At 41.2% G+C, this 27,272-nt stretch overlaps 1 protein-coding gene and 2 long non-coding RNA genes across 5 annotated transcripts; 2 read left to right on the top strand and 1 right to left on the bottom strand.

Annotated features, from left to right (window-relative positions):
- Positions 1 to 409: 409 nt before the first annotated feature.
- Positions 410 to 26,058, bottom strand: LOC110858000 (broad-complex core protein isoforms 1/2/3/4/5). 3 transcript variants are annotated; one of them, XM_022106621.2, is made up of 8 exons: positions 25,661 to 26,058; positions 25,220 to 25,587; positions 24,947 to 25,149; positions 6,888 to 6,995; positions 4,123 to 4,773; positions 3,465 to 4,012; positions 3,165 to 3,341; positions 410 to 2,395 (listed from the first exon to the last, which is right to left on the bottom strand). In XM_022106621.2, exons 2-8 carry the CDS (start codon positions 25,576 to 25,578, stop codon positions 2,081 to 2,083), a joined length of 2,361 nt encoding a protein of 786 aa, XP_021962313.1. In that variant the 5' UTR covers positions 25,579 to 25,587; positions 25,661 to 26,058; the 3' UTR covers positions 410 to 2,080. The 3 variants fall into 3 exon arrangements, with proteins under 3 accessions (XP_021962313.1, XP_021962314.1, XP_035714275.1); XM_022106622.2 differs by lacking the exons at positions 24,947 to 25,149; positions 25,220 to 25,587; positions 25,661 to 26,058 and adding an exon at positions 17,677 to 18,518; XM_035858382.1 differs by lacking the exons at positions 6,888 to 6,995; positions 24,947 to 25,149; positions 25,220 to 25,587; positions 25,661 to 26,058 and adding an exon at positions 4,877 to 5,161.
- LOC118438366 lies at positions 11,880 to 16,053 on the top strand. The gene is made up of 5 exons (XR_004836724.1): positions 11,880 to 12,017; positions 12,273 to 12,565; positions 12,685 to 13,002; positions 13,661 to 14,273; positions 14,360 to 16,053. It is a non-coding gene; the product is annotated as an uncharacterized LOC118438366 (long non-coding RNA).
- LOC118438367 lies at positions 23,680 to 25,349 on the top strand. The gene is made up of 3 exons (XR_004836725.1): positions 23,680 to 24,904; positions 24,978 to 25,151; positions 25,209 to 25,349. It is a non-coding gene; the product is annotated as an uncharacterized LOC118438367 (long non-coding RNA).
- Positions 26,059 to 27,272: the final 1,214 nt, after the last annotated feature.

The following is a 27,272-nucleotide window of genomic DNA, read 5'->3' on the forward strand; positions in this document are numbered from 1 at the left end:
CACAGAAGGACCCGATGGCCCAGTGGAGGAGGGCGCAAAGGGCAAGACAGACCAGGAAGATCAGACGCCAATGGCCAACCCTTGGCCACAGAACGTTATTGACTCGCAGGGTTCTTTCCCACTTCAATTGGGATGTGGGACGGATCATGATGATGATAAGGTCGCAGGGGGGACGGGGGACGAAAAGTGGACAAAATGGTCTAAAATTTAGACTCTAAATCGCGAAAATTAATTCCAGAAATAACAAACCAGCCAAAGTTCAGTCCTCTCTCTGCCTCGCTCAGCCTGCATCTGAGGATGAGTACATCTCCTCATTTCGCATGATCTTTGTTTCCATGGAAACTAATGAGACGTGTGCATTTTTTGACCAAAAAGTGGATGAAAAATAAATATTCTGACCACGACTCGATTTACGCATCAATAATGATTGAAATTTATTAAACACGTTATTATTCATGTATATATAACCATATAATATTCAATATAAAGTAAAACTATGGATTTATTTAGTATTTTAAGAATCACCGCGATCCTCTAATCATTTCTTCCATGGGTTTAAGATATTTGGTTCTTGGACCAGTAAAAGACGACCTACTTCAAAAATATATATTATTATTATATAAAGAGCACAACACAAACCAAACCTTTACGAACGAACACGGACAAAGTTAGCATGAATTTTAGGCAACAACACAAAACAAAACATAAAATTACATGATACTCAATTTTTTAAAGTGTTTCAAGAGTACTTGTTACTTGCTCAAAAGGGTTATTAAAGTAGCCTGTTCGTGTGAGCAACATAACGTAAAATATAATTTTAAAACATTAACTAAATACGTTGACGAGGTATTTTGCTGCTCACTAATGTCGATGATTTATTATGATAATTTTACATGAAGAATTTTTTAAAGAACAAGATAGTAGAAAAAGTGTAATCTCGACAAAAAAAAACTAGCACATTTGTTAATAATATCTTGAAGGGTTTCATAAACCTTTTTATATATTTAGCATTAATATATTATGTATTTATTTAATGAATAACTGAACTCTACTTAAACGTATTATTATGTATTACGATTCATATGTTGTATCTACAGTGACAATCGGTGAGAAGATTACTGCGTGTGTGTGTTGAAACGTACAAAATAGCAAAAAAAAATCTTGTCGGATAAAATTATCTAACTTCAATTAAAGTGAGTGCAAGACGGGTTTCTTTTAGAAAAATATCATTTTCTACTCCAAATATTATTACGTGATTATTATTATGCGGCCGATGACGACATTTCTTATTAAGTTTATGTACAAAAAAAACAAAGGCTAATTAAGCCGTCGACGAACTAACTAAAGCAACTAAGGGTACTCATTCTACTCGTCGAGACAACAAAGTCATTATTCGTTAGGTTACATTACAAATAAGCACATATTCTTGTCCTCATTATTACCGCTTTTACATTATCAACCTGCTTATCAAGGCACAACAGCACGATAAGGCTTGTATTTTGTCTACTTTAAACAGAAAAGTATAGAATATCGTTTCAAAATTACACAATGTGACGGGAAAATATGGAAAACGTCCCTTTGTACATATTGTATAGCTATTGGAATAGATGTTGGAATGGATGATTCCCAATTTTTGATCCCTGAATTACTATTTACATGGAAAATCCTCTAAATATCAAGTAATGATTGTGGGGAATGGTACGTGTGTGGTGATAGAAAAGTGTGTAAAAACGGACGGGACGAGTAATTATTGTCATACTTATTATACGTCAAACTTATATACATACATTTTCATCGGTATCTTAATCTTACGACATTACATGGATGCATATCTTCATCTTACGAATTGTTATGCAGCCATGTCAATGTCCTGTACATTATTGTTTATGGAATGGAGCAGTAAGAGAATGTTTTGGTTTCGCATCTTCGTCATAAATGTGGAATCTTAACTACCCAATTTTCTATTTTTACAAAGTGTTAAAACTTATTGATTGCTTATCGATAATAACAAATACATTACTACTAAGGATTTTGAAGTCATTATTTAAATGTGGTTTGTTTTGATACATAGTCATATTAATTACTCTGCTGCAGACGTGGGACTGTGAAAGATTGATCCACTCTCGTTATTATTGTTGTTATTATTATTGTTAATGTTGCCCACGAGGATTTTCTTGATGGGATTTCCTTTCCTGGACCGTTGTTCCCTCTCGAGCCGTTCTCGCTCTGCAGCCGAGGCGACGCGTAAAGATAATGCACCAGATTCATCCGTTTCTTCATCGTAACCCTGTTGTGATTGTATTTGTTGGTGGTCAATGGTCGAATTCTCCTCGTCCTCAGGTGATGGTTCTTCACCGTCGGCCTCACCTTCCGAATCAGATTTGGTTTCATCCATCTGCAAAATAGTGAGAAAGAAACTGTGGAGACCATTTCATGGCATTGTTTTTTTGAAGAGTCACTACAAGCTAATAGATACATTTTTCGATCGGTGGTTCTGTGGCCTGACGTGGGTTAGATAGAAATGTGATTATTTATTGGACTGGCTTGGCGTATGTGGAGTGGTACGACGAGGTCATAGTGAAAAAAGTACTAAAGAATAAGTCAAAATGATTGAATTAGTGGGTAGAGATCGAGATAGTTGAAAGAGAGAGAATGTAGTCTGCTGTGATTGTGCATTGTAAAGTCTGTTTTTTCCTGAGCGAGAGACTAGGCCACGGACGGATCGGGGGATGGATTCATCATGCATTCATGGTTTGTGCACAATGTAAATCCCTCCCTGCCTAAATAATAATAACAAAGTCTTCCTAAAAAGTGCATGCAAACGCCAACAACAACTAACTAACTGACTGACTGGTTGACTGACTACACAGCACAAGTTTCAACAACGACGACGACAAAGTGGTGGGACTGGTAGTTGGTGGTGGATTATTATTGCCCAACAACACGAGGAGAAGAAAACTTTCTATTTTACCATGTCCTAGTTTCCACGCTAGTACGAGTAGTAGTCGTAGTCGTAGAAGTACGTACAGCACACGGGGTGGTTTCTTAATATTATTATTCGCAATACCGCAGGGAACGAACGAACGAACGAACGAACCACCATGCGAATAATGCAGAATAATTTTTATATACATTAACACATACACACACACTTTTTTACATACCTGTAACCCACCAGCACCAACGCCACCGTCCTGATGATGATCGCCGTAATTTTCTTGTCCGTCACCCTCATCCTCGTCCTCCTCATAGGACGAAGGATGTTGATGTTGCGGCAATCCCCCCAGTTTCCCGATGTGTTGGTGGTGTTGCAAAAGCGAGTCTGGTTCTTGTTTAAAGTTCTGTGGGAAGAAGAAGGAAAATATAATCAAAAGAAGAAAATGTGAAAGTTGTGACAAAGGATAATGTTTTTTTATATAAAAAAAAGATTCGCGAGTCAAATTGTCGCTCCGTTATTTTCTTACCTCGATGATATGAGGACGTTGTTGTTGCTGCTGCTGCGGATGGGGCGGTCCATCATTCTCATGGATGGTCATCTCATCATCCGATGGTGGCTCGGCGTCATACTCGTCGTCATTGTGGTGATGTTGGTGATGATGGTCGACGGGCATGGACATGATGGTCGAATTGAAGACCGGGATTGGCATGGATGTGCGTGTGGGGAGAATGTCGAGTCGGCGTGGGTTTTCCTTCTTCCTCCTCTTAGCTGGGTTGGAGGTGTTATTGTTGTTGTTGTTATTGGAAGAGAGGGAGAGTGAAAGGGGGGACGGGTGGTCCCCGGTGGAAGAGCGAGACGACAGGTCCATGCCCATGTTCATGTGGAGGAGGGAGGGGGAGCCACGTGATGTGCTGAACGAATTGAGAATTTGATTAGAGAAAGGGTTTGATTGGAGATGACTGGTCGCTAAGGACGAATTGTTGTTTGGTGTGGCGGTCGTCGTGGACATGTCCATCGAGTCGTCTGCGTCAACGCCAGAGTGGTGACGGGAGCGGTCCATCGGTTCCGTTGCATCTGAAGAGATAGAGGAAATAGGATGATAAGTAAATAAAATGATTACGAAGGAGCAAGAGAGTAGAAAATATTCATACTTTTATGCAAACAATATGTAACTATCGACTTACTTCCAATTCCACCCGGTCCATCATTGGCCGATGGAGATCCCAATCCTTTGATCTGTAACGACTCGGCTGCTCGTAGCAAACTCTGCAGCTTCTCCTGATGAATGCTCACCTCCCCCTTGTACATAAACTCGACAAGTGCAGTGATTTCCCAAAAGCGCATATCTTTCAGGAAGATGATGGGATGTGGGTTGGGGTTCTCGGTGAGGAGCTTCTCAAAGTAGGTGGAGCACGCCGACAATATCATTTTGTGACATTTAATCGTCTTCCCCTCACACCAAAGTGTGGCATCCACGAAGTGTTCGGCCGTCCGGAGCTTGGTGAACATTGAGACGATGTTGGAGTCGAAATTGCCCCATCGGACGCAGAGGAGTTGCTGTGGTGGAGATGCAGAGGACGCGGAAGAGTGTGAGTGATTATTGATGGGTGTGGATGAACGTCCTCCGCCGTTACTCCCACCACCACCCCCTCCTCCTCCCAGGGAAGATGGATGGTGGTTGTGATGGTTCTGGTGGTGTTGCGAAGATGAGGAGGAGACAGGCGGGGGTGGGGTGCCGAGATGATTGTGAATTCCACCACGTCCTCCGCTACCACTTAGCTGAGGCATATGACCGGGAGGGTGATGTTGCGGTGGGGGCGAGCTCATGAGGTGTTCTGCAAATAGATAAGAAAGGCGTCATGTCATCATAATTGTTCAAATAATATTCCAAATAATCACTCATGCACAAAATAAACCGACACTTTTCCTCCGACTCACTATGATGATCACCCGTGAATCGAAACACGCCCTTTTTCCAGTAAACTATCAACCTGACCCCGCACCCCGACCTCCACTGTGTGCAAATGTAGTAATAAGTCCCATTCTGGCAGTTCCCGTTATTCCTCTCGTACGTGTGATTCGCATAGACGAGCAAGGGGTGCTTCCTTTTATTCTGGACTACACCCAGACACGAGATCGGCCTCAGTCCCGATACTCCCGTCAACATTTTTTTAGAGAATAATTTTAGAGATACACTAAAACTGCGTCCTGGAAAACTAATCCGTACTAACTCTCTCTCTCTCTCTTATGCAAACACCATCCGTCATTTGTCGAATCTAACAGCCAAGGACGGACGGACGGGCGATACGCAAATTCTTTGGCATAATCATCGAGTAACCGTCATTTTTCATTTCTCAAATATATGCAAAACGCAGTAAAGTAAAATGCAGACTTCACTCCGATAATTCCTTCCTCATTCATTCGCATAATAACGTCAAGACTCCTACTCGATGTATAGCGGAACATGGGAAATAGTTTGAGTGAAACTCTTGTTGCACCATTATTGACTCCACTTTGTTTTATGCCAAGAAAATATATAAGTCACGTACAGCTTCAACTGGCAGAAAGACGACGACGACGACGGATTTAAAGAGAAATCTCATCCATATCCCAACGTTGCTCGTGCACCTCCAACAATCTATTTCGTCGCCGTCTCATCATCATCGCCATATCTCATATGTAATAACCAAGCAGTGGGTAGAATCACCACAGGTAGATGAACATGCATGCATGCCATTGCAGACCTGCTAACTGAATGACTTATTATTTGTTGTCGTCTGTACCGACGACCCACCGACCCACCACCGTCCATCCGTCCGTCCGTCCGTTCTCCGCCGTGGTGTGATGCTCAATACTTTTTTTTTGCCAGAATATTATTGTTGCCATTACTATTACTACATGTCCTGTTTTTTATCCTGTCCTCTCCTCTGCTGATTACTTCCACATTATTCAGGATACCTGTTCGTGATGTTTTGCTAGTGGTGGTGGTGGTGGTGATGTCGACTCTCTTTCCCCTCTTAATTACTTACTTATTACTCAGCCAGACTCACATCCGCACTTCCGCTCTCTATTCCATTTGGCAGAGAGGCAGGTAAAAAGAGGAACAATGCATAAACAAAGGGTGGTGGATGGATGGATGGGATCTGATTTATCAGGAAAGCATCAACCCAGAGAAGACGACAACAATGTGTCCACTTATTGTTTCGATTCATCCCGTAGTAAATAAAATCCTAATATCGGGGTGACCAAAAACCACTATAATCCGAGTCTCCATTTACATTATTCTCAAAATAAACTCTTAATTTCCATGCACATCGTGCCTTTTACCAGAGTGGAGCGATTATACGTACGTACATGCGAATCTGAACAAAGGAATATGGTACATATGTACATATACGAATACTTTATGCAAAGCTGACTGACTCTCGGGTTCGACATTATTGCACCACCACCACAAAATTCTACAGGGAAGCCAACTCTTAACAACGAATCCACCAAGTGAAATTTTGCCATTAGAGCAATTTCTCTCCACTCTCCGCATAACGCAACGGCAGGCAGTAGGCACACTCTGTTTTGTTTGATGAATGTCCTACTTTCCGATGCAAGTACATTCGCCATAGACGCGACCAGACCAGAGGAAAAACCCGTTTGCTTATATATTCTCTCGCTAACAAAGTAAAGTAAAATAATGTTTGCATGAAGCTCGGCTCCTCCAATCCAATCTAACTCGAGAGAAGAGGAAATATCATCATCATCATCAACCTCGTCGTCAATACTGCAATCATCAACTAGTGGTTGTGGCACCGCTGACACGGATGGAATTTTATGAAAGTGGAGCATAAAACAGGCAGGCGGAGAATGTGTACTGACGAGAAGAAGACTCGGTCGAACGAAAGCTGTACGTGAAAACTATTTCACACAAAATAACTAATTTCTATCTCTGGCTCACCTTTAAGCGGGGGTGGGGTTGGCATGACGGGCTTTCTGTCCATGTTATCCGCCTCCGGTGTCATTTCGCGTCTCCCGTCGGGCGTTGTCCCTCCACCACTTCCACCGTCTGTAAAAAAAACAAAACAATTACAACGTTAGATTAAAAAATTAGGCAATCGCTAAGTATTTTTTGCATTTATTTCATGTCATAATCCGATTCGGGACAAAAACATGTGTGAATGCCAGACCCAGGCTGAGTAGACTTGGTAATAATAATAGTAAAATATGAATAGCAAATTAGGGGTTGCATGCATGTGGACAAATAAAGGTGGTCCTGTCATCATCGTCAGCAGCAGAATATGATGGCACACAAGTGGTGGCGGAGGTGTGTGTTGCCCGAAAAATGAATCCACAACCAACAGTTTCAACATCTCTGCTGGCTGGCTCAACGTCACTCTGAATTTATGCCGGAGGTGGAATAATAAGCAATTTGGAGTGCTGAGGGAAGCAAAGACGAAGAAGAGGGAGAAAAATACGCCATATGCATGTGTGTGCCAGAAATGGAGGTAGCGAGTGTGGAATGAAATTACGCAATTCTTGGTCTTCCAGAATAAGAGTGCAAGAAGCCATCCGTGCCGTGCCATGATGCCATCCCAGCATCATCCAAACAACAAAAGGTAGGTGATTCACGGAATGACGAAGACGCCGATGCCGGGCAGAAAAGAGAGACGACGACGCAGTTTGGCCAAAAAGTGTTCAAATAACATAGCAGCTTCCAAGACTTAAAGAGGACGATGGATGTTGATGAGAATGAGAAGGAAATATCAAGGTGAGTCGGAGAGGTATCTTCTCGTAAAAAGGCATGAACAACAAGTACGTGTTGTTCATCATCGTCATACTTCTGCTGGACTGCTGGTACTATTCCTCCGGGTACTACTTGTACATAACTAAGACGTACGTATGCATATTATTAGGCAATATCATCCATCATCATCGGGCACTCTCTCCTCCTGCCACGTTCTTTCTTCCTTCTCCGACTCGACCGAGACGACGCAGTTTCAGTTGTGACCATGAATTTCATCATCAAAGATGTGCGGATTATTATTATGGTCACCCAACAAACAACACACTTTCATTCATTTCTCAACTCGTTCCAAGTAAATAGATTTCATAGCATCGTCGATATAGATATTGATGAATGACGAGGAATCTGAGTGGTAAAAATCCAGCTAGCTACCCAGGGAAAAAAATAATAAGACTTGATCCATCCACCTTTCAAGAGCACAAAACTTCCCGAATGTACGACGGCTATAGTTGTGTTGCCATTGAATGAAAAGCTTGCCTGGTAAATCATGGCGATGGTTTGGCTTGATTTGATTGCGCAACCTTGAGACTCCTCCAAACAACCCAGGCACCAGAGAGAGAGGAGACCAGACCCCGGGTTGCATTGTATTTACTACCAAATCCTGTATCTCCAACACCGCACCGCACCACAAAACCAAACCAAGTTACTAAACTGGAATTCCTCTCTGGAAAACTAAATAACTAAGCTGGCGAGAAGGATAACTGACTAACTGCGTCGTTGCATATTATGTACATGTGTGGTTGGTTTGATGGACTGGGTTGGGTGGGTTTGCGCAATTTTTCAAGTGTTTTTAGCCCTCCACCAAGTTCTGCTGGGTACTGACGAATTTCTTCCGTCTTAATAAAGATTCAATTTCATATGCGGCAGACGCGATGAAATGAAGTCAAGGTGTAGATCTGTATCAAAGCGAGTAAGCAAACATCTTTCACCTACACTCGAAAAAAAATCACCTTGCCTTTTAAAAAATGCAAAAGGAGATGGTGCGATGTAAGATTTCTTCAAATTTCGTTAACCATCATCATCATACCGAATTAAGAAATACAAAAAGGCTTGAAAATTTCCACTGGGAATGAGTGAACGACTACGTCATGAAACTATGTAAATAAAAAAAACTTTGTTTTCGTCTTGTTGACTGGAAGAATTGAATGCGACTTGCAAAAACTACTGAGAATGAAAACGAAACCATACCGTCATCGGTGGTGGCACATGTAATCAGTTGGACAATAAATATTTGGACTCGAAAGTTGAGAAAAATCATCACCCTGTTTGCGTACGTATGCCTGAGAAGTTTATGAGACTCTCATCACCAAATTTCTCCTTGATAGAGAGAGAGATGGGCCCTAATAAACGGAGAGTAGTTTGTGAAGGAAGACCAGACCACCTTTAATTTTATACTTTGCTCGTTTCTTATTTCATTTTATGCACACTTAAAGAGACGTAAAGAAGAAGAGTGTGGCGGTGTGGCCGTCTATCCATATGCTAAATAACATCCATCCACAATTACACCCACCAATTCGCAAAGTTATAAAATACCCACAACCTAAGTCACTCGTACTGCCTGACTGGCTGAGGTAAGGCGAATAGTATGGGTAGGAATGAATGCATGTGTATGTAATATTAATGATGCCGAATTGTGTCATCGGCATAAAGTCGTGTGACGCGTCAACTTAACTATTTACTACTGCTGGTTAAATTATTTTGTCTTATTAGTCATGCTCCTGCTCCTGCTGGATTAGTGGAACTGTCTTTTATGCTATTCTTCTTCTTCTTCTCTTGGTTTTATTACGAGCCTGACTTTTCCTGTAGTCGGGCATTACACATTTTCCTACAAAATGGCGTCCCAGGAATTGTACATGTGATGATATTGGTGATGCACCTCTTTTCCCAAGAACCACACTTGTTGCTCCTGCCAGTTTATTGCCAGCCATACAGCCATGCACCAATTGCCAGGGTAGCATGCAATATCAGGCAGGTAGAATACCACACGATTCGAGAGGGTGGTTCGTCATAGACCGGAGAAGGAAAAAGGAGAAGAAAGGAAGCAACAGGTGAGTTAGTTGGTTACTGGGGAGGGAGGGAGGGAGCTGATGGAATCTCGAACCACCATCATCATCATCCCGGGCGTGTAGAATCTCTATCTCTCACAAAATGAGCCACCAGGTAGGTAAAGTCGGAGAGAGAGAGATGATGGTCGTGGTGGTGATGAAGAGTTGGCAAAAGTGGTGGATGGCTATAAGCGTGGAGAGACTGGTGGGTAAGTACAACATCCTGTGCTTACCTACCAAATGTAAAATGTTGCTCCAGGTGGGTGGATTGGAATTGTATGTGATGCGATGCTGTTGCCCACTTCACCTCGGAAAAAGATTATGTCAAAAATGTCATGGGTATAGTTTCGTTCGTGGCTCGGCTCCATCTCGCTCGCTCTCTCCCCGTTTTACCTGTCTCGCTTTTTCCACCTTCTTCTCAAATCACCATCATCATCAAGACCAAGCCCAAGAGCTCAACCGACCGACCGACCGAGAAGGAGAAGAAGGTAGGAGGAAGGAGAAACCAGGTAGAAAAAGATGGCTGAACATAACAAGAGAATGCCAAGACTAAAGTGAAGGGATGCACGCCAAGACCCGGGAGGCAATTGCAGCCAGCCATGGTTCATGGTGGTTTGGTGGTGGTGATGATAAAGCAACCCACCAAAAACCAACCCTGTCTCATCCTTAACAGTTTGCTCAACTTCTTCTTGCCCTCTTTTTTCCCATTCCATCGTCATCCATGAAAGGTGAATATTTCGAGTTTTAAAACTTTACCAACTAACCAACCAACTCCTCCGGACACTGAGAAAGAAGAAGAAAAAGGAACATAATAAATGAGGCGTCTGAACTTATTGGGCATCCAGTACCGTCCAGCAATATCTGGCCAACCACACCCAATCTCACCCCGTGTTTGCATCTAAATACCATGATGACCACCACCACCTCGTCTCACCTTTTCCTCTCTCGTCATTTGACCCTGTTCCTTCCAATAAATGGGGATACACTTAAATAAATCCCACTCGAAATAAGTGGGCCGAAAGAAACCAGCCTCGCGATGAGGAGCAGCATAATATTGCAGTAAAATCTGGTAGGACTTTGCATACTTATTTGCACACAGACATACTCACAAAGTTCAAAAAAATCAGGTTTTCTTGATTCTTCTCAACGCGATGGATTTGGGTAACGAGTCCAATACTGGCTCACCTGGTTATAAAACATTTTCATCGTCATCGTCGTCGTCGTCCCTTCATTTTTTATGGCAGGCAGCAACAATACCAAGCAAACCAACCACCACTAAAGTCCTTGCCTTGCCAAAAAATAGATAATGACAAGCAACTCGGTCGTCGGGTATGTAGCATCATGCTGATGGGATGATCATCGGTGGTATAGTGCAGTATAGGTAATTTCCTTTCCTTAAAAAATTGTTGCTGCTGCTTATTTATGCCCTGCCTGCCAGCCACCCTACCTTCCCAAGGCTCACCAAACAACAACATACCACGATGGGATGTTGGCCTTTCTCTAAATGATTTGCAAAGTGGTGGTGGTAATCATTCGCACACAGTCTCACTCACTCAAGTGTACAACAAACGCTGCTGCTCAAGGAGAGATTTCACTCAATCGCACTCCCACCAAAGAGAACAGGCCAGAGTCGCAATGATGATAATACCATGATACCAACCAACAATGATGCCTGCGTGTCCTGCCTGAATTTGTATGCAAATAAATACATGCTGCTCATTCCTACCAAACTTGCAAGGGATCCATTCTCCCGCAGGCATTTCGCATTGAAAGGGAGAGACAGAGACTGCAAGGTCCAAGTGACACAACTCGTTCTCATATACCAATTCTTGTTCTTCTTCTCGTCGTCATAATTATTATTGAGAAAAAAGAGGTTGGATCCGATCCGTGAAATGAATAAGCTATGCACAAGAGATTATAAGCAACTAACTCTCCAAAAACGAGTTATTTTTCGTAGTCTTCGGAAACGAAGGCTTACAATCATGCCCACAATTTTGTTCGCCTCATGAAGAAATGAATCTGGTTGAGCAATCTGTTTCATCACAATCACAACCCCATCGGGTTTTAAGGAGGCCAAGTAAATTTCTCAACAAGTGGATGAATTAGACTTGGCGATGGTGCACTGCACTGTATATATTTCAATCCAACTATCTACCACACCATGAACGATCATCATCACAAAACGACGACAACGACGACGAGGACTGATGGGAATAAGAAACCAGAACCAGCTAACCAAGTAAGTAAGTAACTAAAGTAAAGCAACTCATGATGCGGATAACCCAGTCAGCTCGCTCTTTGCGTTAAAAAAGCTTAACTAACCAAGTAACTAACTAACTAACTAACTCCCTCCCTTCGTTCTCGTGCCTATGCCTACATAGTATCTGACTCTGCTGCATGTTATGTGTGTCTGTAAGGCCAACATGTCAAAGGTCTTCAACCCCAAAAAAAGCTACGAACTGAAGAATTACTAAGAAATTTCTTCTTCTTTAAGGGATGCGCTCCGTTTACTCCCAGGCCTTCATGCCGTATCATGAGGCGAATGAATGAGACAACGCTGCCAAATGGCACAGTGTATTCGTACATAAAAAGCCATCATCGTTCCATTATTGCATGGTCACTTTCTAAAATTCGGAGTGGTGGTGGTCATCATCACGGTATGATATTTCTATTACCAACTAACTCATGCTCTCTCTCTCTCTCTCTTATGCAGTTGTGTAGATACTTGGTGGATGTGGTGATGCCGTCGAAAAAAATAAGTACTACTTGACCCGGATTGCAGAAAATGTGTGTGTGTAATAATAATAATGCTCCTCTCGTGACGTGATGGTCATAATTCCTTCTTTTTTTCTCTCTCCCTCCTATCATGCTAGAATCTTTACCAAGGTTTGCTTCATTTTCTGCAGATTCCAATTTAGGCCAGGCCAACGAAACGAGTGGAGTGGATCAAGAAAGACGGGATGGAGATGAGAATCAAACACGATGAGATGGACGCATCGACGACTAAACAAGCAATACAGCAAAAATTTATCCATTGCCAGGCAGGGATGGATCGCAAAAATCGCCTCGTCGTGAAATAAAATGTTGCTTGCATACACACATCTCTAGGAGCAATATATATATCTACCAAAGTGATAACGGTCCCACCCACCACTGCGGGCCTACAAAGATCTTTGTGCATGTTTTAGCAGTAGTGGTGTTGCCTCATTCTCTTTCTTCTTCAAGTAAGTCTCTCTCTCTCTCTACGTAATAAGAGAAGAACAACCTTGTGTCTCTTGTTGTTTGTTGTCGTGGTGGTGGTGGTTGTAATCGTGCCGTAATGAAACGTAATGCCAAAGGAATTAAAGGGAGTCTTTAATCACAATCAGTCAGTTAGTCAGCCAAGGTTTCATTCCTTTCCTTCTTAACGGCAGAGCGAAGACGACGACAATGAATGCAAAATATTACTACCAGGGTCGGTCCCAACTACGTGAGCATGTACGAGTACGTACGTACGTACGTAAGTATGTATATAAAAGACGAAGAATATAATAATAATATAAATAATGATGATGCCGAGATGAAAAATATTGGCAGGGTCGTCGGGTAGTATGCGTTTCATTTTTTATCACTTTAAAAAAAAGTTGTGTAGGCTCACTAACAAGAAATCACCCACCTTTTATTTTCTCTAAAACGTCAAAGACTCAAAATCAGGGTTAGTTAAAAAGAAGGGGTTCAAGTCAAAAAAAGTGTGCTAAAGTGGGTTGAGATTGAGAACCAGCAACATCATCGCCCTATAATAATCACCAACCAACCGCACCACCACGACCCACAAGAGACGGGTTATACCCGGATGCGAATTCAGTTCACAGGGTTGTTCTGCTCTTATTTCTACTTGTTTAGGAGAAAAAAATGTGTGTAACCATCCATATCCATCCGCCCTCCTCCTGCCACTTGTGTATAGGGAAGTCACAAATTCGCAGAATTGGATGACCAGACGACAGACCAGGCCAGAGAGCTTCAACCTACATCACATGGGAGGGAGCAAATCGAATGCGGATGATGATGATGACATTCTGAATGACATATCCATCCCAGCTCCGAACGTTAACTGAGATAAGCAGGAGCAAAAGAAGAAGAAGAAGATGAGCAAGAAGGCGACGACGAATGAAAAAATACACGTGGCAATTCATCCATCCCTCGAATATAATTCCATCCAAAAATATTTCGGACTCCAATCCACCAGCCAACCAGACTCAAACATGCATGATTGATATGTCGGAACCAATAATAATAATAATACTGCAAGGCTCGACTTCTCTATCCACCATCCATTCAAGAAGATTGACCTTCTTGCTCCGTCTCTTCTTACACACTTCTTGAAATGAAAACAAAGCATATCAAGCAAAAAATCTAGTGTTTAACGTCCGCACATTTTTTTAACGGAGGACACCGATGCGATGGAAGAAGGTCACATTTTATTACGTGGTGTAAAAGAAGAAGGTGAATTTTAGAGGTGAGACACAGAGAATCATCATGAACAACGAGTCACACAGAATCACAGAATAATATGAGAATGAAGTTTGCCCTCCGTATTTTCAGACCTACATCCATCCATCCATCCATCCACCAGAAACGTACATAAGAGTCGACAAGAAGACTGAAGGAAATGAAGGAACGAACGAACGGGTTTCTTTATGCGTAAAGTGAAATTTGTGAAATTGAGCAAAAAAAAAGAACCTGTGTGTAATTGTTGGCATCACCACCACCACCACCATTACCATCATCGTCAAAACTACTGCGAAACACACCGTTGCTTTACTTTACTTGAATTGTTGAGGAGGAGTGTTATTGAGTGAGGTGAGATTTTCAGACCGGAAACTTTATCTGGTTTAATCTAAGGCTAAATTATAAGAAAAACCATTTCCCTACTAACTATAAAATCCTTCACGATACGAACCAACCACCTACGCGGTGTACTGCAGTCGTATATATTGTATTATTATACTGTACAAAGAGTAGAGTAGATTTCTCTTTGTTAAAAAATAATACAGGCTAAATCCCTGAATTTGCCCTAAATTACGATCCATTTTATTGGATTAGATTTTTGCCCCTCTGGTCAATAAACCCACATTTGCAGAAATATCAATCACCCGGAAATTTACAGAGTTGAGCAAGCAACCTAAGCCAAACTATAATAAAACATTTAATAATAAATTTAGTGACAACCAATGGCTAGACTAAACTCCGTAGTCATACATAATCCATCCATGTGCAATAATAATAACGCAGTTTTTCCTTGTTTGCACACTAATTTGGTTGTTAGCCAGCATTAACTCGCACACATTAATTACTTTGTAACTCGCCATTAAATAATTGAATAACTGTTAAAATTATTTGCAACTTTTTTTTGTTTTTGCAACCATGGGTCAAGCAAATATTGCTACGACATATTTATTAGTCACTCGTCCAGCCCAGTCACACAATCCAGGCGTTGTTATTGTCAGGAGAATTGAAATACAAGAACAGAACAGAACAGAGAGCGATGTTATTTTATTTATTTTATTATGACGACGAAAAGTCCACCCTGGAATTTCATCTTGAGTTTCGTCGTTCCTCACTTTATTACGTTTTAAATTACGAGGAGTTATTTGTCAATCTGAGAAGACGAAACATCCCAAGGATGAAAATCATTGCCACGATTACTCCTTGTGTTTGATCGCATGGTAAAAAAAAGTGAAAGGATGACGAGATTCTTCTCGGAGTGGACTTGCAAAATCATTCCTTTAATAAAACACAGTATGCATTGGACACAGTATGGATTCATGAATGACGATGATGATGATTTGCCAACCAACCAACTAAAAGTTCTCTACAGGGACACTCTCAACAAAGTACAGGCATCCACAACGGCACACAATGGATATTCATAATCGCAACATGAACATCACCATCATTTCACTCATCCATTTTCATTTCTAATTCGCAACCGAGCCAACTAACTTATTGAAATTGAAACCAATGTGAAAATTCGCGTAATTATAAATATCTAATAGAAATTCGCATAATTCACTATTACCGTGTACGAGTAGAATCTTATCATGGGCATCATCATCATCATCATGAGAGAGTAACGAACGAGTAGACTTATTCGCTTTCCCGGTAAGGTAATTAAGGTAAATGACACAGCCAGAAAGATAAGCCCATCACTACTGCCATGATAGGTGATGAGACCATAAACAAACCAGAGTCAATAGCAGGGTGATAGATAGAGCTTATAAAAACTTTAAATTATTCCAGAGAGAGGATGATTGACTTGTGTGAATTTATTGAGCAGATTATTCACATATAGGATGATGTTAAAGCATTATCAGGAAAAGTCGTGGTGAACCCAAACTGAAAGAGTCAAGTGGAAGGACGACACATACATACACACAGAAACGCAAAAGGGACGACGACGAATAGTTCCTATTTGCCATGTCCAATGGACCAAACCAGAAAAAATACCCGAATGATCCTGTCTCTTTGTGCATAACAGAGAAACGTTTAAAAAATAGGAAAATATGAGTCATCAATTATTCTCAAAAAACGTGTTTCTTTATGTGCCGCATGAACAAGGGTATCCAAATCTAAATCTAGGGTGAGGACTTTGATGGCATGCCCTGCTCACGTGAAAACTCATTGAAATGAACCCACCATCAAGCAACTACGGTATTTTATCTCCGAAGAAAACCCATAATATTCTGGGTGTAAAGTCTAGAGGCTCCATTGTCCCGACCAGTAAATAGCGGTGGTGGAGGAACCCGACATTTTTATTTTATTATATATTCCTTCCTAGAGACTACTTGATCCCTTTTCCCAACCAGCAGCAGGGCCAAGTATGAAATAAAATAAACCCTGAGACGGGACTTAAGCTCCCTTCTTTCTGTCTTGGTCGTCTTCTTCCTGGTAGAAAATACCCTAAATCCTCCAGCCCTTTGTAAATATAGTGTGTAAAAGGTCTCCACCCTGTCCGCTCTCTTAAAACCTTTTCAACATTTTTTTAACCAAGGGCATTCCGAAAACCGGGCATCATTATGACCATTTTGTTATTCAGACCCCATTCATTAATCACTTATCGTTCAAGCTCGATATAGCCATGCATATGATATGCATGGAAATGAAAGATAATAATAATATTATCGTGAAAAAAACCTTTATCTCTGCATATACTCAAACCCTTCTGAAATGTAGACGACGTGAATGACTGACAAAGTCCAGCCGACCTTATACTAACACTAATAATATCGGATAAGAGAAATCAGACCCAAGTATCTCTGTTTTTTTCGTTTTGACAAGAATCATCCCCTCCAAAACCCAACCCGGGTATTTTCCTTTCTTTCTTTCACTGGAAATTCCCACGGAATAAAAAGAAACGGAAAGAAAGAGGCAGCTGGTATTGTGTTATTATTATTGAGATGGTCCCTTGGAAAGAAGAGCTCCGCCAACATCGCAGTACCCGTCGTCCGTACCCCTGCATTCACGCACCGGGATGATGATACAGGAAAATGTGAAGAAAGAAGAAGGGCACCAAGAGAAGAAGGGACCACCAAAGTCCCGAAATAAATTTAGCAGGAAGGTACACTCCGAAATGTGGGACAACAACAAACCAAGGAAATGAAGGAACATACCCTTGCATGTTCATGCACATATATAACTACGTGTATATAGTAAACCTTAGGTAATGGTCGGTGGTTAAATGGTAGAATAAGTGGTAACGGTAAAAACCCGACTTTTAGGGTCGGGGCATATATGTCAAACTGAGAAGACTTGACTGGATCACGTATGTATTTGTATAATTATTCTTAAAGCAAGGAAGAAACCCACATTTCTCAACCGATTTTAAAAACTAGGGTAAAAATAAAAAATCTTTCATTTACCTAACAAATGTGCCAAAGCTTTCCCAGGGAATTTAAGCATAGTGATGGGTGGTTCGGGCAGCAGTCCGCTGACCGAATCGTCTGAATATTCCTGGCTTAAATCTCTCCCAGCCTCCGCTGCTTCACGAAACGCTTCCAACTTTAACTTCTGATGTCGTTTACTCGCCAAATGCTCCTTGATCCGGTCACTTCTCGCCCCAATGCTCTGACAGCAGAATCGACACACGAGAATTCGAACGAGCTGACCATCCCGGATGATAGATCGGGAGGTGAAATCTACCCGATTTTCCGCCGCGTACTCATCCACCCCCTTCCTCTTGCGACCATTCCCCTTCGTGGGGCGCCCTCCATGGGACAAAAACATTGGGGAAGTTGCTGACAGCTCAATGGTGAAGCTGGTACTTTAAAAAACTTGCTATAAGTCTAAAAACCACACCCCCTCGAAAGGCACACTCGAAGGGAGACGCACTTATTTGTAGAAAAAAATCAACCCCCCACGATACGAAAAACCACCAGAGTTTATTATTATTATTGATTATTATTATTGTTCACGAGGTCCACAAGTGGTTCATGAAAGTCGACGCGTCCAACAAGTGAGTAGGTGCGATACCAAACTCGCAATAATAATAATAATAATGCGCGATCAGACTACAGGTGGATCAACACTGGCTGGTCGGCTGGCTGACTGACTGCTGCGTATCCTTCAGCGACGTGGGTAAGACTGAGGATGAAGGGGTCGTGTAACAGAGTGGTTTTTACGTGAACGGGGTCACTTAACGACGAGAGGGATCCAACAAACGTGTAGAAAATAACAGAGGGTGGAATCAAAGGCCTCTTTACGCCACGGAATGTAAATGCAGACTGAGGAGAGAGAAGAGAGATAGAGAGAGAGGCAGGCAGGCGATGGACGAGGAGTCAGGAAAAATTCTGCCTATGCCGTACGTACACAAATCGGTTCTTCTTTTCTGTGCGGACCACTTGTTGCTTGCTTGCCAGTTGCCGTATTCGGGCCTATGCTGCTGATTTCTCTCCCCTGAGAACAAAAGATAACAACCCGCAATGTTGGAGTGAATGAGGAGGAGTGGGTAAAACGGGTGGGTAGCAAGCAACGTGGGACAGATTATTCGGGCCGGGTCCTCCGCACTAACTAGTGGTGGTTTTTTGGTCGTAACCACCACCACCATCCGTTCAGTCGGGCATTTCCTTGTGTATCAAGGTATCGGAATGTACGGCCTAATGATATCCTGTTTTTTCTCGAATATTTTTCATGCTCTCATTGCTTTAGTGTTAGCCTGAGCTAACCAAAAAAAGGTGATAAGGTGAACCAACAACAAGCAACCAACAAGTTGACTTGACGGGAACCACCGAGAGAGAGAGATCAGACTACAGAGCTCGGTTTGCATGCATCATAAATGTGGGCGTTTTAACCAGTATGAAATATTATTCACGAAATAATAAATGACGAATACGACTCACATAACACGAACGACTCACACTTGACCAGACAAAGTCCGAAAAAGTTACGGTGTAATAAAATGCTCATGAAGGTCTCGTGAATATCATTCATTTACAGTGTACCACATATTCATTCACAGTATTCCGATAAGATTGTGTGTGTAGGGAGGCTTATCTCTGTGTGTGGTTTGGTTTGCCTTATCTGGCCCCCACTAACTTTCTCAAGACGGGGAAGAAGATTATCATCATCCAGCTGCAAGTATTTAGTGGGAATGAACAAACTATTTAGTAGTGGCGAGTTACATACGTGTGAACCAATTTTGGTTTTTACTTTGCTGCCCACTTTGTAGCCAGCCCCATTCCTATGCGTTTTTCTTAGGCGAGGTTTTCTATGAAAAGTATGGATGTAGAACCCTCTCCAAAAATGATTACAGAAAAATCTATCATTTTGTTCAAAATGGTGTAAAGAGCAAACTGAGGAGATTACAACCTACACTACCGTTTCCTAAATTTCAAAAACAAATGCAAACAAAATACTGACTTTAATATACAATTAACACATCTGTGTGGAAGTAATTTTACTACCAAAACCTAAAAGAATTGAGCCAGAAAAATTATTTAGTAGAAATCATAAGACGTCTCCTTTTCATCCAGCCTCACCTAAGCATTCCTTCATGAATTACTTCATAGTATTTGTATACGAACATATAGCGACACTAATTCATATTATGCATTCGACTAACTAATACACAAGAGTCAGCAAACTAACTAACTAACTAATAATATGTAATAACAATAACAACACAGTCCTCATCATCATTGTCATAACCAAGTAATACTTGACGACCACCACGACTACATAGAGTCGCAGATGAGTCAGAGTTACAACAATTTGTTTATAAAAGGGGAGCATTGTTCCCTATTTATTATAATCAATGTTCCAATCTATACGTTCGTATTTATATACTGGCCGATAAGCTTCTGTGTGATTATTATTTTTCCGGGTTTAATTATAAAACAGTAATTGAATGAAATCGAAATCACAATAAGCATAATGTTTACACACATTCCGATTCCGGAAATGTACCCAAGGTGCGTACCTACTTTTGAGCAAATATTGGAAACAAATCCAATGATTTTGTTGGGTGGTGAAACTCCATCAGTGAAATCCTAAAAAATTCTATGCATCATTTCCTCATCGTTGCTTGCTTTACTTTGCACACTTACTGCATCAGTTAGCGGATTTCCACATGGTACTTTTGTCTGTAAAATACTGCACTCTTCTTACATGGTTGTGATGAAGTTGGTATGGTGGTGGTGGTACAATAACCTAGTGTGGTTCGCAATTTATGGTAGAAATCCAAGCAAAAATCTCTCTTTTTATGAAACCAGGGAGGCATACGATAAGTAGAAGTGTGGTGGTGGTGCTAGTGAACAAAGTGACATGCAATCTCACAAACCTACCTGTAATACATGCTATTATATGGTTTAGGAACGCAGATATATAGGTAATAAGGTGTGGGTGCGTTGGTTTATTACAGGTGAAAAAATGAGTACTTATTTATCAGCCACACACTTATTCGTCTTATTCTCGGATGATAACATCTTTGTTTCACGTTGTTAATATCACCCTTTTAGGTATTAAGTGCATACGTTATTGTATTATTACTTAGGGTTAAAAACATGCAAGTTTTGCAACAAATTCTGTTCAAAATGAGAGTTCTCCTCCTCATTTCACGAGGAGAAGGAAATGATCCCTGTGATTCCAATTTCAAATATTGTATTTCATCCAATTTTTTAACGTGTGTGTGTACACAAGCCCGAAAAGTGAAAAGGATTTTTTAACACAATTCTTCCTTTCGTCTCAACTCTATTCCCTCATTTTTCTGATTCTTTTCTACCCATCCATCGCGTCCCCTTTCCTTTCTCGAGGGTAGGGTTCCTAGTTCCTATTCGAGAGTGACGCTGAAAATGTGAACAAAATCCACCTGAAAAAGGAAGTGTCAGGTGTTGCCATGAAAGAAGGGACGTGTTTACGAATAATATCCCAACTCAAAAAGAATTCCCACATCGCATCACTTATTTTTGACGAGATATTTATATGAATTCCATGAACGGACCCCATTTTATTCCATGAAGGACTTTTATTAATGAGTCCACATTTCTTGTTTTGACCGACCGCATACATTACAAAACTCCTGACTCTACAAATTCGGAGTGGACTACATACTGAACTGACGAATGTACATGCAAACGTGTCGCTTATGTTAATCAAGCAAGTAAATAAATACTTGTAAATGCACAGGATGGTAAAAGTAGAGCAACAAGTCAGTACGTAAACAAGTGGTGGGTCCTCCTCTTCTTAAATTGCACTTTCTGAGCAAAACTTGTCAACTTATTGGTGGACCATATTTTCCTCTCTTCTTCTTCTCCTACTACTACTATTTACTTGGGAAGAAAGAAAGAGGGGATTGTTCTGATGATGGGATAATCGTAAATGTCCATGAAACCAAGAGTAGCCAGAATATGTACTTCCAGAATTATTGAGCCAGCCAGACATACGGATGGCTGATCCGCTTAAATAGAAATAAATGGTGTTTGGCATCATCCAGTATTCGATATTATTATTATTACTTATTGGTGCCATGATATGATTAAAAAGCAGCAGTAAGTAAGTAACGTTGGGCTGGATAAATAAATGGATGGATTACTGCCAGAGACCGAATTGACCGAAATATTATTTACGACGTAAATTTATAATGTCGTCGTCGTCATGTGGTTGACCTGGTTTGCCCTTCTGCTTATCACATCCAGAAGAAGAAGGAGATGGAGAGAAGCTACCCTACCCTCGTCATCATCGCCACCAGCATCGTAACACTCCTCCATCCGAGCCGAGCTATAAAATTCCGTTCACTAAAACCAAACCAAACTGCACCGAAAGAGAGAGAGAGAGAGAGAGAGAGAAAAGAGAGATAAGAATTTGAAGGGATTATCTCTGAGAAAACAGACAAAGTTCAACAGAACCAACATCTACAACAAGTTGGCCAAATACTGAGGAGTGTAAGATGAGCCAGAAGAAGTAAACCAGGGTGGGTAAGGAGGGAGGAGGGTTAGATAAGCTTCGACAAACTATTACCAAACCAAACTCTGACAATTTCGTGTATAAATTTTTGTCAGTTTAATCGTTAGCCAGTGGAATTATTATTATTATTATTACTCGTGGTGATGGTGGTGGCGATGATGGTGGTATCTTTTCCGCTCGGGTTTTATTTAACGATAAATACCACAAACACAGTTAAGTGTCCGGGGTCGCGATGTCATCATACTTATTTATTTACTACTTTTCCACCAACTATTTTGGTGGAAATGTACAAAATAATTGGAATATGTATTTATTTAGCACGTTTAAATTATAAAATTCTTATCAAAGAGCTCGATTCAAACAACTTTTTCTCATGGAAGCAACAACCATCCCGAATTTTTTTTAACTCCTCATCCCGACCCTGTTGCTCATTTTATCGTCATCATCACCCCATTAATTCCCTCCCTGTATCCTACCTGTCCCTGAGGAATGCCACGTACGTAATTTCTGCCTGAATGTGATTTAATGACACCGGAAATTCCCAAGGACACACCCAAACGAAATCCACTCTCTCCCCTTCCCCGACCGGATGAGACGGCGTGGAGAGCGAGTTTATCTCACCTCGGGATTTTACCATTTCGCAGGTACATCATCCAACAAGGGACCAACCATGACAAAGAATAAATGTGCAGCATAATAGCAGGACACATAGGGCATGAGAAATCACCGCAACAAACCACCCCATCAGATCGGGTGGGTAGTTACTTGTAAAAGTAACACATTTTCCAACAATGGTCTTCAACCTGTTGCTTGTGACTCTTTCTCTCCCCTCTCCTCCGTCCATGGCGAATCCAATCTTCCATTACGACGATTTTACCACTCCATTTTTTTCCAACTTTATATCCTCCGGAGAGCAGAATGTGAACAAGGGAGGGTAGAACTGGAAAAAACGAGCTGTGCATACACACACAATTCTCTGAGGCGTAAGGTGAGCGAGGTGAGAAAAGACGGGGAGAGATTTCCCTTTTCTACTTACGTAGACTCGAATTTTTCATTTCACGCAGAGAAATCCAACGCTAAAACGACGCCACACACACATTCGGGCATAGAATTCCCTTGTTAACAGTTGACTGCACACGGCAATCAGTCAATATTCATCATCTCCAGATGAAATGCCAGTCTGTGGGATGGATCATTTTACATGCATCTTTTGAAACGTACAATTTTAAAGAATATAGAAATTTTCGAAATTTTACATTTCCAAGCACTTTCACTATTCCTGCCCGTAAAACTGGACCAATTTTTCAACATCTTTAATCACCCATCATCATTACTGCGTTATCAGAGAGAGAGAGAGTCTCGGTTTCGCTTATTTCTTTATTGCAGGCATGGTTTCGACCTCAATCCCACCAGAAGAATGACTACTGCACTTGTAGACCAACCAGTGTACCATTGTGGGAGAGAGAGATGCAATATGCAACGTTTCGCTGCTGCTACCCTCCTCCTCATCCCTTTATTCAATGTGCAACAATTTGCGTGAACAATGTGTTGTCACAAGGAACGGACGGACAGGGTTTGGTTTGGTTTTTTAGACTTGTTTAGCTCCTACTTGGTCGTGTAGCTGGGCTGGTTTTAACCAAGCAAAGCCAGAAGAGAGAGTTCAGCTTCATGGCATGACAGGCACCAAGGATGATGATCATCATCATCAGCATCCATCGGCGGACGGATGCGCCACTTTCTAATGCCCAGATTCGTGCGTTGGTCTCATTTCTTTATAGTTGTGAAACCTGGTCTGCAGAATTGTAGACGAGTTAATGCCGTATATGTGCTGCATAATAGTCCGCACAGCACGGCATACATGTACATTGTCACAGAAGGGCAGAGAGAATCGTCACGCCTGTTGTGTCGAAGCACACACACAGCAAAGCAGAAAATCCCACATATCTGTCCTGACTTGGTATTGATACAGCTCTGCCTGGGAGGAACTCGTTTTTAACTGTGCTAAATTAATGGAGTCGGGTGGAATGAAATAATGATCATGATAATCATAATGGATGGAGTTCATTTTCCGTCCCCCATCCTCCCTCTTCTTCTGGATTGTCGGGCAGATTTAACAACTGGGCATAAATCCATCCTGTGTCCACTCTCTGAATCTATTTCCTATGCGGAAACGGGAAATGGCAGAATGTGTATGTACATGCATGCTGCGCAGATTGGATGAAATAATGAACAACAAACATTTCAGGATTCCAGTTACAAAATTCAAGTGGAGATGAGATGAGACCAGACCACAGAATTCGAGATGCGGAATAACACATTGTACTGCGATGCTGCTGCCTGGATTTATAATATTAATATTATTTTATGCAGTACTGCTGGATTTGGTTCTCGGTTCGTTTCGGAGTGCAGCAGGCGGAGGAGTGTGTTGCACGAATCTCATCATCATGGAATGGAATTTAAGAAGGCAATGACCGGTTTAGCTCGCACTAAAAACTGCTCGAATCATCTCACTCTGTGCTCGTCTCTACTGACACGCCACCATAAACCACTTGTTGTTCGCTTCTCGTGGGTGGTGGGTGGGTGGTTAGATTAGAATGATGCTGGATGGACGAGGTGATACATATTCTGCCCTCCCGGATGGCTTATGAATTTTTGCAAGCTCATCTCCAGGCAGGTCGAATGTATGATAAGGTGACGATTTATTAGAAGAGGAAATGTAAAACAATGGCTTACCTTGCACTTTTGTCGCCCTCTTCTTCGCCAGTGCGACCACCCTCCCATTTCCGTCTTGATCGGGATGATGATCGGCAATGCTGACGATTCCCCCCGTCACGAATCCTGAAGTGGTCCTCATCATTTGCAACTCCGTTTGAAGGACTTGGAACACATACTCACACTTGTGGTGACGAAGGGTCGAAGTTCCTTGAGATTTTGACCTGTAAGATGCATTCGTTTTAGATAACTACATACACGCTTATCTATGATTATTACGTAGCTCTTCCTCACCTGTACATGTACACCATCAGGCAGCCCATGCAGGCAACGACGTCCCGACAGAATCGACCATCAGCCAGTTGCACCCGACCAAAGTATTTCCACACGTCGGACCTGGTCTTCTTCTCGGATTCCGTGACCACCCATGCCTCCCCGCTCTTGAGGAGGTGGTCAACCGCCTCCTTGGGGACGGAGACTTGGAGCTCGGCAGGTTCTGAGAAGCACGACTGAGAAGGACGGCATGATGATGACGACGAGGAAGACGAGCTGGAGGAGGATGATGGGCCAGGAAGTTGGAGTTGTGGGGGAGACGTGACGATCAAATTCATCGGACGAGGAGTACCAGGACTGGACATATTTGAGTTGGGCATTTTATAATGCTGTACACGAACAAAGTGAAAAATAAATTAGTATAATATTTAGTGCTAATTGTTGTTTTAGGTAGGTACATACCAGCTCCTTGCTTGATTTCTTCGTCACACGTGTATCTCTGTCAATTTAGTTTTGCTAAAAACCCTCCAGAATCAGACTCGCGCTGAAAAATCTCCAATATTCACTTTTTCCGGAGCATGGAAAACATTGTTGCAAATGTTAAATTCCTCAACTCTAATTCTCTAGAACACAAAAATGACTGAGACACCAACCACTATTTATCTTATTCCGAACAAATTGAAACTACTGAGACAAGTAAATCAAGCTAAAAATAACTAAATAAATGCATAACCGACCTTTTTTCGAATTTGCCTATTCAACAAAAATTTACAATATTACTGTCGGATTAAATTGCTTGTATTCAAATTAGAGGTATTTCCACTTAGTCCGTAAAGTATGCCTCTAATTTTTCAAACTGGTATGCATACTTACATATTATGTACTACTACTTCCAGCCCGAGATTAAAACAAACATTGGACGCAGCGTTAACAAATAAATGAAAAAATCAAGAAGTAAATCGAGACACATCTCTCATCACGAATCTCATCATCGATTTATACCACCATAATTTTTTAGTTTATTAACGACGACAACATGACGAAATATATAACGGCCAAGAGACGACGAGACAGAACAGAAAGTGAATTTGAGTATATGCGAGGATGAAATATTTTATGGACGTGGAAAATAAGATCACGTTCTCCAATAATAAGTAAATGAGGAGTAACCTAATGAATACCCAATATATTAATGATGATAACGGTTTGAGAACTTTTCATCGTAAATAAGAACAAGACGACGATGAGATGAAAAAGCATATTCATTTATATTTCCCTCAGACCAAGAGACAAACAGAACCAAAGCAATTCATGAATGTCCGAGTTTTGTTGTTGATAAGAAGGCAAATATATAGTTAAAAGTCAATAACTTGTAAGTCAAACTATTTGGGTGATTGCATAACATTTCCATAATTTTGAGGACTCGTTTTAAAAGTTTTCCTTAAGTTTTGACAATTTGAGACATAGAATAAGTAAATGGGATTGAATGTACGATATAAAGTGAGACAGCTTAAGTGAAACGGATTCAAGAGAAATCATACAACATAACGCTGTATGCATGTATGTATGCATACATAAGTGCATGAAGATGACACTCTTATGCTGAGGGTGATAAGCACTAAGGCGGTTGATAAGCTGAACTACACAGGCATAGATACCGCACGTTTATGTGACCGGACAAGAAGACTGACAAGGGAACCTTAAGTACTGTCACCTCTCGATTTCCTTTCGGATGGTTTTAATTACTAGATAATTTAGTAAAACTAAAACTTTGCCATATGACATACGGTGGAAAATCACGCTTTTGCGAAATCTGCACCAAAACGTGCAATTTTTCCAATGCTTTTAACATAGATAAAAGCCTTCGGAATAATGAAATGAAGTGTATAAAATATATATCTGTCCACAATTTCATGCTGATCACCAATATGCAAAATAAAACACATGCAAACATTGACCAATTTTATTTCAAATTGCGAAAATCTGCAAAACTTTCTAAATTTGAATTTCGTCGTTTTTTGAAATTTTAACAAAATTTTAATGTTAAAATTCTTTTATTAAAGTTTTCAAAAAT

The sequence above is a fragment of the Folsomia candida genome, unplaced genomic scaffold (assembly GCF_002217175.1).
Source record: "Folsomia candida strain VU population unplaced genomic scaffold, ASM221717v1 Fcan01_Sc020, whole genome shotgun sequence".
In the NCBI taxonomy this organism is placed as follows: domain Eukaryota; kingdom Metazoa; phylum Arthropoda; class Collembola; order Entomobryomorpha; family Isotomidae; genus Folsomia; species Folsomia candida.